The sequence below is a fragment of the Geotrypetes seraphini genome, chromosome 1 (genome assembly GCF_902459505.1).
Source record: "Geotrypetes seraphini chromosome 1, aGeoSer1.1, whole genome shotgun sequence".
Lineage (NCBI taxonomy): Eukaryota > Metazoa > Chordata > Amphibia > Gymnophiona > Dermophiidae > Geotrypetes > Geotrypetes seraphini.
In genome coordinates, this window is record NC_047084.1 from 381770084 (window position 1) to 381785394 (window position 15311).

Consider the following 15311-nt stretch of genomic DNA (forward strand, 5'->3'; position numbering starts at 1 on the left):
TTTGTGTGACAGCTGGCATTCATGATACAATGCATAGATTCTTATACTTATGTACCACCAAACTCTTACTGCTGGTTCCCCATTGTATCTTTTTTCATATCTCACTACTAATGTTTTATCTCGTGCTTTACACTCAACTCATGATCGTCAGTTAATTCTTCCAGGGCCATCTGCAGTGAGACTAACTTCTATATATTCCTCTTTCTAAAGCTTTGCATCTTGAACTTTCTTATTTTAGATTCAAAACTGAGTTAAAGACTCATTTGTTTAATGCAGCTTTCAATGCATGACATTATATTTTAGGCCTCAGGATCTCTTATGATAGTATTTGGTTTTAAATTTGTACGGTTTATATTTTCTTTCTTTCCTATATCTGTAGTTCCTTTCCATTTTATAATTTTAAATTGTTAACCGCTTTGCTAATTTTTTTTTTTTTGTAAAAGGTTATATTTAAAGACTAATAAACCACAAACCGTATTAATATAGTAGATGACGGCAGATAAAAAGACTTGTATGGTCCATTCAGTCTGCTCAACAATCACACTAATTTTTGAGGCAATGTTAAGCCAACAATCCAGTAATTATTTATTTTACTTGCTAAGTTCCATTATAAGACCTTTTCCCCTCTCCTCTGAGATAGGTAAGACCTGTACTCAGACTATATGAATGTGGTAAAGAAAAAAAAATTGCTTTCTTGCTTCTGATCCATATTGCCGCATACGGGACACAGGCCACAGAAATCCACCCAGCATCAGCCACACTGCCCCACCACTTAAGTTGCTGTCCAATCTAACCCCAGCCCATAGGCAGCAGAACGCTGCTTTGTTGTGGGGGGGGGGGGGGAAGGAGGGGGGCAGGACCTCTGCCCTGGCGCACTCCTGAGACCTCCACCCTCCTCCTCCTGGTGCTTGTTTTAAATCTTCAGCAGTCACCATGCAGTGTACATGAGCAGGCCTGCTCCCAGAAGCAGAATGAAGGGTTCAGGACAGGCCTAGTGTTTGACACTGCGTGGCAGCTGTGCGGTGGCTGCCTGAAGATTTTAAACAAACACCAAGAAAAGGGAGGGCGGAAGGGCTAAAACAGCAACCGAGAAATTTTCGGGAGGCTATGGCCCCTGTGGCTTCCCCCGTTCTGACGCCTATGCTCCAGCCTATCCAGATCCATCTTTCCACATAACGGACCCAGATTGTAGAAGTCTATCTAGCATCGGCTTCACTGCTGGGGCTGCCATTTAAGCACCGATCCTGCACATTCCTACTCATCCCTTGGTATTTAACACAAGTAATGGCATTCTATCGGCCACTGAGACCCATAGCAAAACATTGCCTTTTTAAAGCCACTGCATCATGTATTCATCACAGCCATTTTTTAACTTACCTGTTCCCCTCTATAGATAACATACTCAGCGTATGCAAGTCCATTTACACTTGGTCTACCAATTACGGAGTGATGCCCAGGAGGAGCATGAGCCATCTTCATTGTACTAAACTGTAAGAAGGATTTTCCAAGTGTCACGCGGCAGAAAAGCATTTGTCTGAGGAGGTAAAAATGGAAAAGGTACATATTAAAACTGAGCCTTAGTTCAAACTAACTTCTATTGCTACACAATTAAGTCACCCACTAGAATTCGCCTCCAACTTCTAAAGACTAAGATAAATCTGAAGAACATGTTACATGTCATTACAATGGTCTTGAAGATAGTGAGGAGAAGCCCTGAGCTCAAGGCATGAACATGTATAAAGTCAAGGATAATATCCAGCAGCAAAATGCTAACAGAAACCTCTCATCAGAAGTTACAATATTTTTCTTTTATTTTGCCCAACAGCTTTCTCCTGCTCCTTTGGTGAAACAAATCACCACAACCCAGAATTACAATGCAATAACCTTTCATTCATAACCGTTTGTTTTTTTTAGTGATTTCTCCCTAACTGTTGCTACCATTCATTGGCTGAGAATCATAAATTGTGATTCCACCTTGAACTTATTACAAATATGTAATTAAAAAGCCAGCAGATGTCACTATTGAGCAATATCTGGGACTTTAAACACTGCAAGGTTAATATACACTACAAAGCAGGCAGCAGAGGCTCCGACTTGCCATGGCACTTAACTACCATGGGCTGGTCCAGGGCGGAGCTGGCACTTAACTGGTTAGTGGCAATATTCAGTCTGCTAATTGGTTAAGTGCATAAAGTTAGGACTGCAAAAAGACTTTTCTATCTTTATCCACTGAGTTAATCAGGCACCAATCTGAATACTGGTCAGTGTCCAATTAACTTCTGGATTATCGCACTGATCTGAATAGTCTAGGTCAGTGCCTGGGTATGGCCTGTCATTGAATATCTAGGCTTAACTAAGCCCACAGATGTTAGCGGTTTGATATCAGGCCTTGCATTATTTACTATTAAGATGTAGCCTTTCACATTTTTGGAAGGAGAAAGTTGCTGCTACTATACTAAATGATACTAAAACTAAAATGAAACTAAAACTAAAATGATACAAAATACTAAATGATTCTAAAACTTTTTACAACAAAGCTGAAAATATACAAAAATACAAAATAAGAAAATACAGAGAATATAGTTTCAATTAACCAAGTCCACAATAAAGGGAAGTAAAGAGAAAAAAAGAGAACTACTGTACAACAAAACTTAAGGAAAATATAAAGAGGAGAGTGCATATCTCAAATATTAATTGCAAACCACTGCCTCATTTATTACAAATCTCCCACACTAAGGATCTAGCCCAGTGGTTCCCAAACCTGGTCCTGGAAGCACCCCAGTCAGGTTTTCAGAAAACAGTATGAGTATGATTTATGAGGATGTTTACTGTGGAAATTCGGTTGAAAGTATGCCCAACAGCTTTTTTTCTAACAGAGGGCAGGGCAGGACATACAGGGGCATGTACCACTGAGAAATCTTAAAGGTATTAAGGGCTTTTACAACTCACAGCTTTAAAAGCTAGGAGCAATTCAACTATGCTCTAAAAGAAAAAGATATCAGTGTAAACTGTTTAATACTGGAGTGATATGTTTCCTCAAATACATACCAGTAATAACTCCAGCTACAGGGTGTGCAATACCCTCTGTGGAGTGACGGAGACAAGCCCAATGTACAAAGAGAAGCTTAAAAGATAAAAGATGTGACAGCGTACAAGGGCCAGAGGCGCTAATGGGAAAGTAGAGAAAGGGGGAGTGGAGTAGAGAGCTGCATGGGAACAGGAACAAAGGGAATCCCGCAGGGGATGCCGTGTGGACGCCTCCTAAGGTCGTGGGGATCCTGGGGGGTTCGATACAACTCGAGCCTTGTCTTCTATTTCCTGCCTGCCCTGCCGCAGCACACATAGCTGACCGGAAGTCTTCCCCGATGTCAGCATTGACGTCGGAGGGCTTAAACAAAGCCATCCCTCTGATGTCAGCGCTGACATTGGGGAAGACTTCCGGTCGGCTATGTGTGCTGCGGCAGGGCAGGCAGGAAATAGAAGATGAGCCTCGCGGCTCGAGCTCCATTTGGCTGAGAAAGTTGCTAAGGTAATTTGCTTGCAGATGATGGCTGGGAGACAAACGCAGAACACAAAAGGGAGGAGGGAGTGCGTTTTTGGATACAAGGCATGAACTTGGGAAAGAGGAAGGGAGGGAAAAAGATTCAGAGCTGGGGGAGGGAATGTGTTTTTGGACACAGAAGGCATGAACTTGGGAGAGAGGAAGGGAGGGAAAGAGATGGTTGTGTACATGGGGAATGGAAGAAAGGAGAATTTTTGGTCATAGGGAGGGAGTGAGGTATAGATGAGAGGGAGAAATATTGTGGTGGAAAGGGAACAGTGGGACAGATTGAAATGGATGCAAGAGGGAGGAATGTTGGACATAGTGGTGAAGGGAAGAGAGAGAGAAGTGGCATGGAGCTGGAGAGGGGTGATAGAAGGAGAAATGTTGGGCATGGGACTGGTGGGCAAGGGTGAAAAATGAGAAAGGGATAAATGCTGGACCATGGTAGGAGGAACCAATGGACAGCAACAGAAGAATTTACAGAAGATGGGAAAGCGGAAAAAAGAAACTGGGACCAACTTTATGGAAAAATAAGTCTCCAGACAACAAAGGTAAAAAACGGAATTTATTGGCTAAAATATGTTAGCTTTGGGAAATGTATATAGCAGATGTCTTTGTATTGTGTTCAAAAGAAAAGGAAATGCATTTCTGTTTTTATTTCTACAGTGTTGAAGTACTTGCTGACCCTTGCTGTGACTGGTGGGGATCCCCATGCACTGCCAGCAGAGGACCTCCTCTAGAGACGGCCAGAACTCCCCTCCACTAAGCACAGCAGTCGCTGGCAACATCCATGAGCCACTGAGGTGTCAGCAACTGTGACTCAGGGACGCTACTGTTGCCTGCCAAGCTTGGCAAAAGGGACCCCCAGCCAACTGCAAAGGAAATCCTCAGCTGACAGCTTGGGGGTTCTCATCAGCTGAGTATTTATATTTTATATTTACATTAGAGAATCTGGTAAAAACCCGTTTACAAAGTATGTATTCTTCCCAATTAATATTTCCAAATTAATAAAGTGTCTTTGCTTATTTGTAAATGGGTCTCTACCAGAGCCTTTAATTCAGTAGCATAATTAAATGAAATAACTATTCCTTAGCATAGCAGCAGATGAATCCAGAGACAAGTGGGATAGCTCACATCGACCAGCAGGTGGAGATAGAGAAACTGATTAACAGTCGGTCTTATAGACTGGTATTCCTTCTGTCCATTCAGTTTGCTCTATCTCCCAGCAGGGGTTGGAGCTATCACTCTAGCTCCTGGATTCTGGCTGTGCTGGGTGAATTGGTGTTCAGTTATATTCCTCTGTTGAGACTAGCTCTCTTCAGAAGGACAGGGGTGCCTGGCTGAGCGGTGCCGGCTTTGGGAGCTACACCTGGGCCCTCCCAGGTCCCTTCTCCACCCTCCCCTCCGGTTGATTGAGGGGTTTACTTGGGCTCTGCAGTGTTTTTCTTCATTCCAGTATAAAAAAAAAAAAAAAAAAAAAAAAAAAAGCAAGAGCCTGCCTATGCTGAGCTGTGCCTTTTTTGGTCGGCCTTCAGTTACAATTGCCAGCCATAACCTTGCTTCCTGTGGGGCGGTTTGAGAGTTTGGTGGTAAGTAGGATTTCTGATTTTTGTACTTTTATTGCATTTTGTTCGTTCCCGAGTGCCGGTTTTTTTTGGAGGGCGTCGGCGGCGGTTTTGGCGGACTTTCTCCGTTTCAAAAAAAAAAAAAAAAAAAAAAAGAGAAAAGGATTATGGCGGCAGAGGCTGTTAAGCGGTGTTCGCGCTGTGGGAAGCGCAGAACACTGTCGGGATTCTGCTCTGCCGGTTGTACAGATGCACCGGCAGAAGATTCTTTCTTGCAGGCGTGTGACTTGGCCATTTCCCGCGTTGGGGAGGCGCGATCGACTTCCCCTTCCCTCGCGGTCGACTCGGCCATGCTGCAGTGCACTTCGGCGGCTGAGGGGAATTCGGCGGCTGTTGGGGCGTCGGGAGCGCTGGGAGGAGCCGCGGTTCCGCTCTACGGCGCAGAACAGGCAGAGTCGGCGGCATTCGGTCTGGGCTCGTTTTCACTGGAATTTGTCATGCTGATGCACCGGGCTTTTGTTTTGCAGAGCTCTCAGCCTGCTCAGCCGGTGCCTTTGAATTTTCCGTTGCTGCCTGTTCCCTTTCCTTCTACTACTACTTCTACTAGTAATAATGCTAGCACGGCTGCTGTTAATACTGTGTCCCCTCAAGCGTTGTCGCAGGTAGCGAAGAAGCGTAGACTCGCTGTCGCGGACGAAGGGGATCCTATTCCAGTCTCCCCTTTATCTCTTCCTGAGTCACTAGAGGAAGGTGAGGTGTTGGATTTTGAGGCGGAGGATCCCCCGGGTAGGGAAGTGGATGACCCTTCCGCTCTCCGTCTTTTTCATAGAGAAGAACTTTCTTCCTTAATTTCAAAGGCGTTGCAGAGTTTAAACATCTCACAGGAGGATGCTAAAGTTTCTGGGTCCGCAAACCCCCTTATGGCAGGGACGCGAAAGCCGCCTAGGTCCTTTCCGATGCATGAAGCCATGCAGGAGCTTATCATGGCGCAATGGGACACGCCGGAGGCCAGTCTAAGGGTGGCGAAAGCCATGCGGCTCTTGTATCCGGTTGCCCCGAACGAACTCGAGAAATTTAAGTTACCCAGGGTTGACGCGCTGGTGGCCGTGGTTACCAAAAAGACTACCTTGCCAGTGGAAGGGGGAGTTACGCTGAAGGATGCCCAGGATAGGAAGATTGAATCTTCACTGAAAATGTCCTTTGAAGTGGCTGCGGTCACCTTACAAGCCGCAATTTGTAGTTCGTATGCGGCGCGGGCGTGTCTGCAGTGGTCTCAGTTGATGGCTGATAATTTGATGGAGTCCGGGGGTTCTGTCCCATCGGAACTGGCTGATTTGGAGTCGGGATTGGCATATTTGGCAGATGCCTTATATGATATTATTCGCGCTTCTGCAAAGCAGATGTCTCTTTCGGTTGTTTCTCGCAGATCTTTATTACATTACATTACGGATTTCTATTCCGCCTATACCTTGCAGTTCAAGGCGGATTACAAAAGATTTGACTGGACATTTTCCAGTGAAGATACAATTTTTTTTTTTTTTTGACAGAGGAGAGATAGCTGGATAGATTCCCAAGGGGATTTAGGGGTTGGATAGTAAAATGACAGTGCCGAACTGTGTGATATGGACAAAGAGAATATAGTTAGAGTAGGTAAGATTACCATCTAATTTTTGGGGTCTGTTTGCTTGGAAGGTGTTTAGGTTGGTTATTTGGGGAAGTAATATCTTGAGGTAGGTGAAGAATGGTTAAGATATTTGGATGAATTTTTTGAAAAGCAGGGTTTTGATTTCTTTTCGGAATGTTTTGAAGTCGTCCGATGTTGTCAGCAGATTGGAGATGGTATGGTTGAGTTTTGCTGCTTGTGTTGCCAGAAGGTTGTCAAACAATTTCTTGCGTAGTGTGCCTTTGAGTGGAGGAAAGGCAAAAGGGTTTGGGGTTCTTCTGTGTCTTTAGGTGGAGATCTGGTTTAAGCGGTTGTTTAGGTAGGAAGGGGAAGAGCCATGTAACGCTTTGAATAATAGGCAGTGGAATTTGAATTGAATTCGTGCTTGTATGGGTAACCAGTGGGAGTCTAAGAAGGCAGTAGTTATGTGATCATATTTTCTGAGTGAGTAGATCAGTCTGAGGGCGGTGTTTTGTACGGTCTGGAGTCTTTTTATCATAGTGGCTGGACAAGGAAGATAGAGGGAGTTACAGTAGTCCAGCAGACCTAAGACTAGGGATTGGACAATTAGTCTGAATTGTGCTGGGTTGAAGAATTTTCTGATTTTACGTAGATTTCTCATGGTTAGAAAAGCTTTCTGGGTCGTCTTGTTGATTTGGGACTGCATTGTGCAACATCTGTCTATTATAACTCCTAGGAGTTTTAGTTCGGGTTGTATTGGGTATTTGGTGTTTTTGATTTTCAGTTCTGTGATGGCAGGCGTTTTGGCCTGTTTGAGCAAGAGGAATTTTGTTTTTTCTGAGTTTAGTTTTAGTTTGTGATCTATCATCCATTTTTCTACTGTATCTAAGGTTGTTTCCAGCTTTGTTGTGGTGGTGGTATCTGATGGGTCGAAGGGGAGGAGTATGGTGATGTCGTCTGCGTAGCTGAAGGATGTGACATTTAGGTTATCTAGAATGGCTCCTAGGGAGGAGAGAAAGAGGTTGAAGAGCATAGGTGAGAGTGGTGATCCTTGTGGAACTCCGCAGGGGTTTGCCCATGGCTCTGATTTGATATCATTGTACTTTACCCTGTAGGTTCTTGATTTGAGGAACCCTTGAAACCAATTGTAGACCTGGCCTGAGATCCCTATGGTGTCGAGTATTTGTAGTAATATGGTGTGGTCAACTTTATGGCTCCATAATTGGGCGGCGGATGCGGCGTCCAAGCTTCGGCTCGTGAAACTCCCTTTTAAAGGGCGTTTGTTGTTTGGGGAAGATTTAGATAGATTGGTGAAAGATTTTGGTGATACCAAAACCCAACGATTACCGGAAGACAGGCCTAGGCCCCCTTTGAAGTCCTCATCTTCTAGACCGCGTTTCAGGGATGTTAAGAGATATAGGACAGGTAAACCATTCTTCAGATCAGCGTATGGTTCTTTCACTTCTTCGAGACCTAGGTTTCCGCAGAAGAGTTCCTTTCGTACAGCGAAACCTCCTTCAGCTCAGCCAGCCCGTGCCCCAGCAAGTCGCACTCCACAATGACGGGGTCTTGGCTCCCTCCGCCATTCCCTTAGGGGGGCGGCTGTCGGCCTTTTTGGCGGAGTGGGCCAAAATCACGTCGGATCAGTGGGTGTTGGACATTATTCAAGAAGGTTACAAGTTAGAGTTCGCCTCTCCCGTCGCCGATTCTTTCTTGGTGTCCCCGTGCAATGGGGCGGCCAAGGGAGACTCGGTCCGCATGACTCTTCAGGTGCTTCTGGATCTTGGGGCGGTGGTGCCGGTGCCACCGGAAGAGGTGGGCCTCGGCAGATATTCCATATACTTCATTGTGCCCAAAAAAGGGGGGTCGTTCAGGCCGGTGCTGGATCTCAAAGGTATAAACAAATTTCTCAGTGTTCGCCATTTCCGTATGGAGACGGTTCGCTCAGTTATTGCGGCAGTAAGGCCGGGGGAGTTCCTCACGTCCCTCGATCTCAAAGAGGCGTACCTCCATATTCCGATATGGCCTCTGCATCAGCGGTTTGTGATCCTCGGCCAGCATTATCAATTTCGGGCGATGCCCTTTGGTCTTGCAAGGGCTCCCCGCACCTTTTCAAAGGTGATGGTGGTAGTGGCAGCATTTCTGCACAAAGAGGGAATTCGAGTACACCCTTACTTAGACGACTGGTTGATCCGCGCCTCTTCCAAGCAGGAGAGTTTGTCGGTGACTCAGAGAGTAATATCTCTCCTTCAGTCGTTGGGGTGGATCGTCAACTTTCCCAAGAGCTCTCTGTCCCCGTCCCAGTCTTTGGTGCATCTGGGGGTCAGGTTCGACACTTGTCTGGGGAAGGTGTTTCTGCCCCGAGACCGGGGAGAGAAGTTGCAGTCTCAGGTTCATCTACTTCTCGGGTCGCCCAGACCTTGGATTTGGGATTATGTACAGGTTCTGGGCTCGATGGTGGCGACTCTGGAGGTGGTTCCCTGGGCTCGGTTCCACATGAGGCCATTACAGAAGTCTCTACTTTCTCGGTGGTCCTCGGCATCTCAGGACTACGATCAGCGTCTCCAGTGGAGTCCTCGGGCGGCTCGCAACATGCAGTGGTGGCTCAACGAGTTCAATCTATTCCGGGGCATGCCGCTAGCGACGCCGGAATGGGTCGTAATTACGATGGATGCCAGTCTTCTGGGCTGGGGGGCTCAGTGCCTGCAAGCTTCAGTGCAGGGGGTGTGGTCCTCAGAGGAGGCCCAGTGGTCGATCAATATGCTGGAGTTGAGAGCTATCAGGCTTGCGCTTCGGGCGTTTCAGTCCATGATTCAGGCCCGTCCGACCAGGGTCTTTTCGGACAGCGTCACGGCGGTGGCGTATATCAATCGTCAGGGGGGTACCCGGAGTCCTCAGTTAGCCGAAGAGGCAATGGTGCTGTTTTGATGGGCGGAGGTGCATGTTCCTCTTCTCTCAGCGGCACACATTGCGGGTCACGAAAACGTTCAAGCGGACTTCCTCAGCAGAAATCTTCTCGATCCAGGCGAATGGGAGCTGTCTGCTTGGGCGTTCGATCTGCTGGTCCTACGGTGGGGGCTTCTAGAAATAGATCTCATGGCCTCGTCCCGCAATGCAAAGCTGCCTCGGTTCTTCAGCAGATGCAAGGAGAAGGACTCGGAGGGGGTGGACGCGTTAGCTCTCCCGTGGCCTCCGAATTCCCTTCTGTATGTATTTCCTCCTTGGCCAATGATAGGTCGAGTGTTACAACGCATCTCTCTCTTTCAGGGCAGGATGATCCTGGTGGCTCCGGATTGGCCGCGTCGGCCATGGTACGCGGATCTGATTCAACTCTCAGCAGGCGATTGGTTAAAGTTTCAGGTGACTCCGGACTTACTGACTCAAGGTCCAATCGCCATGGAAAATCCGGCCCAATTTGGTCTTACGGCCTGGCTATTGAACGGTCGCGGCTGAGAAGTAGGGGCTATTCGGAGCAGGTTATTGCCACTCTTCTTCAAGCTAAGAAGATTTCTACTTCTGCCTCCTATGCTAGAGTCTGGAGAATTTTTGAGTCATGGTATGGGAGGCAGGGTATTTCGCCCTTCCAGGCGTCTCTGTCGGCTATTCTTTCTTTTCTGCAGGAGAGCGTAGCTAAAGGGTTAGCCTATAATTCTCTGAAGGTTCAGGTGGCAGCCATTGCTTGTTACAGGGGCCGGGTTTCTCGCTCGACGCTCGCATCGCAGCCCGACGTGGTCCAATTCCTCAAGGGGGTTCACCATATCCGGCCTCCGGTAAAGCGAACCTGTCCCGTGAGGAGTCTTAAACTTGTCCTTGGGAGGTTGCGAGCGGCGCCTTTTGAGCCTTTGTCTGCGACTACGTTGAAAGATGTCACGTTGAAAACAGTGTTTTTGGTAGCTATGGCTTCTGCAAGACGAGTGTCGGAATTGCAGGCGCTATCTTGCAGGGATCCCTTTTTGCATATTTCGGATGCTGGGGTGTCTGTTCGGACGGTGCCGTCCTTCCTGCCTAAGGTGGTTTCTTCCTTTCATGTGAACCAGTATTTATTCCTCCCGGCCTTTCGGAGGGAGGATTGGGGGGAGCGATACTCGTCGTTGCGTCTCCTGGATGTGCGCCGGATTGTTCTACATTATTTGGGGGTGACTAACGACTTTCGTCGGTCGGATCACCTGTTCGTGTTGTTCGCGGGCAAAAACAAGGGTATGGCTGCGTCTAAGGCTTCCATTGCTCGTTGGGTCAAAGAGACGATTGCTTCAGCTTATTTGTTAACAGGGAAGCAGGTGCCAGAGCAACTTCGTGCTCATTCGACTCGAGCATTAGCTACGTCTTGGGCGGAGTCCGGAGGTCTTTCTTTGGAGGAGATTTGCCGGGCGGCTACTTGGTCGTCTGGAAATACCTTTTCGAAGCATTACCGATTAGATGTGGCTGCCCGTACGGAGGCTAGTTTTGGCGCTTCAGTGATTGCGGAGGCGGCATTAGCTTCCCACCCGGTTTGAGTTTTGCTTTGCTACATTCCACTTGTCTCTGGATTCATCTGCTGCTATGCTAAGGAAGGTAAAATTATGTTCTTACCTGTTAATTTTCTTTCCTTTAGAAGCAGCAGATGAATCCAGAGCCCCACCCCTTCTGTGGACTGTCTGTCTAAGGGTTAGGTAGGATTTTTTCAGTTGGGTTATTGTTGGTAGTTGTACTCTTGAATTTATAGTGTCAACATTCGCTACTGGAAAGAAGTTTTTTTGGTGCTCATTCTCCTATCTCTGGATGCTTGGGCAAAGAGCATAACTGAATGGACAGAAGGAATACCAGTCTATAAGACCGACTGTTAATCAGTTTCTCTATCTCCACCTGCTGGTCGATGTGAGCTATCCCACTTGTCTCTGGATTCATCTGCTGCTTTTAAAGGAAAGAAAATTAACAGGTAAGAACATAATTTTACCTTTCTGAAGTTTATAGGGACGGGCAGAGATGGAGGGGATTCCTCGCGGAGCCGGGTGGGGACGGAGGGATTCCTCATGGGATCGGGTGGGATTTCTGTCCCTGCGCAACTCTCTAGAGTGGAGGCAGCCCTGAGATTAGGGCAGATCTGGTTTTTTGGGGCTGCGTTATATTGGGAAGGAAGCAGATAAGTATAGATGTCTAAGAATGTTCAAATACTGCTCTATTCAATATTTTGTGTTAAAGATAAAAAAAATAATTAAGCTTACATAATTTTGATTTCTAAAAAAATGCATATACTCCCCATGGTATACTACTATTGAGTATATTGCCAGAGATTCTACACTCTCTCCTTTATCTCACCACTTCTAAATGAGTTGGCACTGAAAACCTCCTGTGCACAGAGTGCTTTTGCTATAATAAACTGCCTAATGTGATTCAATCTGTACAATATTGAATTCTTATGAAACCATAGAGATGACAGAGTAATGAAAAGCAACACTGGTAAATGGTTTTTAAAAATAGTTACAGAGAACTACTTTTAAAACCAATAGGAGGAAATTTTTTTTCACTCAGAGAATAGTTAAGCGTTGCCAGAGGATGTGGTAAGAGCAGATAGCGTAGCTGGTTTTAAGAAAGGTTTGGACAAGTTCCTGGAGGAAAAGTCTATAATCTGTTATTGAGAAAGACATGGGGGAAGCCACTGCTTACCCTGTATTGGTAGCTTGGAATATTGCTACTCCTTGGGTTTTGGCCAAGTACTAGTGACCTGATTGGCCACTATGAAAACGGGCTACTGGGCTTGATGGACCATTGGTCTGACCCAGTAAGGCTATTCTTATGGCAGAATATTACAGATGAGACAATTTATTGGAACATGAGCTGTCAAGGACAAGGATTCTCTTGCCTTAATGAACTGGCTAGTCTACAAGGTGCTACCAATCTTCTATCATTTTGCTGATAGTAACACAGCTCCCTCCCAAGTTTTAACTAAAATCTTGAAATCGAAAGAGCACACAGGATACCGACCCAAAAAGTTTTATCTCAAAAAGGTCCAAGAACTTTAATATTTAAATTGTTACGATACCAACACGTTGTGGAAATTTGTCAACTGTTAAAAATTCTAATACATAAATAAATAATATGCAATTACAAGGTAGCAAATGCTTTCACATGATTAACATGTAGGCATGTCCTAGGGTGGAGCCTGGGTAGTGCATGAGTGAAGTCACAATTTATACATATGCTTTCTAAAATACCCACTCTACAAGCTATTTTATATGCTAACATTTACACCCCTTCTCAAAATGGCAAAAATGTAGCTTCAGGTTACTTAGTTTACCCATAGTATTTTGTAAAAACACAGAAGTACCTCTATGTCTTTCTAAAATAGGCTATATGTAGAAATAAAACAAAACCATTAAGGAAAAAAAATACTACCTTTTTTATTGGACTAATAATGTAGTTTATGATTAGCTTTCAAAGGTAACCCCTTCTTCCTCAGATCAGGGGTTACCTTCGAAAGCTAATCAAAACCACAGCACGTCTTTTAGTGCCAGCTGCGGCGGTAACAGCTCCAATGCTCATAGGAATTCTATGAGCATCGGACCTAATACCACCATGCTATGGAGAGGGGGGGGGGAGGCATAAGTTAGTTCAATAAAAAAGGCATTTTTTCCCTTTTTTTTTGTTTTATTTCTACATATTACCTTGAAGAATGGACTAACACGGCCACCATACCATTTCACTTAAAATAGGTTAGAAAACAGATTTCTCACAATACTCAATCTAGGTGACTTGTTATAAAGATACAGTTTTATGCCATGCTTTGTCAGCACAGAAGATCGAGACAGTCTGAATCATTTTACTCTTCTCTGGGAAAATTATTTCATATCTTGACCATAAGATGTCAATCATGTTTATACCCACTTATAATTCTAAATGCCAAAGTGTAATATGGTTTATTTTATTTAATATCTCACCCTTCCTTATATAATAACAGAGCGGTTCATATAATCAATGAAACATACAGTTAGGGCTCCTTTTACAAAGCCGCGCTAGCCGCTCCTACCTCCTTTTGAGCAGGCGGTAGATTTTCGGCTAGCGCACGCTAATCCGGTGCGTGCGTTAAAAACACTAGCGCACCTTTGTAAAAGGAGCCCTTAAACTAACTACATCACAAAAATAAAATAAAACCCTAACAAAATAAACTAGCTATAAGGTTCATTAGCTTTCTGCATTCTGAGCTGTAATAATTAAATATTCAAAAGAACTAGTACTAAGCAGCTTACCTGTGGCAAATGTAACATGACCTATCTTTGTGCGTTGGGCAGCCAGTACCTCCGCCAATACCATATACATATTGATTACTTTTAGAAGAGTTTTCAGCAAAATAAATGCCTGCTCCAAACATCCCTCCAATGTATGCATGTCTTTCATCAAACCCCTTGTGAATGATAGCATTAATGAATGGAGACCCTATGGTGAGAAAATGAACAACTCAAATTCTTTGACTTAGAAATTCATAGGGATAAAAAGAGAAGAGGACTCTAATTTTATTAAACTGTTGACTGTAAGAGAAATAAGATCAAATACCAAGCGCCAAAAGTCATTTGAATCCGGTATGGATGGAGACACAGTTACTACAAAAAATCTAGAAATGAAAAACTCAGGTTACTATATAAACAAACTATACTCATGTAGTGGTTCATAGTTATTGGTTAAAAAAAACATTAGCACCATATGCTAGGAAGTTCTTCTTCGCCCAATGGGTGGTGGACACCTGGAATGCGCTTCCAGAGGGCGTGATAGGACAGAGTACAGTATTAGGGTGAAGGGATTGGACAATTTTCTGAAGGAAAAGGGGATAGAGGGGTATAGATAGAAGACTATTACACAGGTCCTGGACCTGCTGGGCCGCCGCGTGAGCGGACTGCTGGGCATGATGGACCTCTGGTCTGACCCAGCAGAGGCTCTTCTTATGTTCTTAGAGAGTGAAATACAATATTTTTGAAAAGAAAACAGTTAAGGCTAACACAAAGGGGAAAGTTAGTTGAGAGCTGCCTTTTCATAGTTTGTAAAAGAGTCCTGAATTATGGAATAAAAGTGTCTCTGTAGAGGAAGCTTTTTAATGCTCCTTTAAATTTATCAATATTTGATTCTTCCCTCAGATAAGAGGGCAGGGAGTTCCAGTTTTGGGGTGCTGTAACGACAAATGAAGTGGTACGTCGCATATGAAAAGTTTTGAGGGAGGGAACAAAAAGTAGATTTTGAGTGTTTCTTCAAAATTACTAAGGAAAAACAAATCATACTTCAGAGATTCTGTTGGGCTTGAGAACCTAGAAGATACAAAGCTGTGCTTTCTAATGAAAAAAGTATATGCCTTGCTTTTTGTGCTATATGCAGCTAGCTCCAGAAGACAAACTATTTGCTTACCATGAAACAGCATGCGTTCATTGTGATGGTTATGATTTTCCTCTGAGACCTCCTTCTGCCTGTGACAGAACCGCTCTCTCAGTTTCTTGTTAACTACTTTCTGAATCTGTAATGGTGGAAGAGAATGACATAAACATTAAATATATAAGTAGAAATTTCAAACACAGAAGGGATATCTGTAATCACCATTATTTTTCCTGATATCTTTAGA

The 15311-nt window shown here is 44.7% G+C and overlaps 1 protein-coding gene across 1 annotated transcript in view; it reads right to left on the bottom strand.

The window, feature by feature from the left end:
* TNKS (tankyrase) overlaps positions 1-15311 on the bottom strand; it is a 498734-nt gene that overhangs the window by 25205 nt on the left and 458218 nt on the right. The window contains exons 24-26 of the mRNA XM_033915990.1: positions 15101-15206; positions 13957-14143; positions 1378-1534 (exon numbers count right to left, since the gene is read on the bottom strand). Of these exons, the coding sequence (XP_033771881.1) occupies positions 1378-1534; positions 13957-14143; positions 15101-15206 (450 nt within the window). The remainder of the gene's footprint in view (positions 1-1377; positions 1535-13956; positions 14144-15100; positions 15207-15311) is intronic.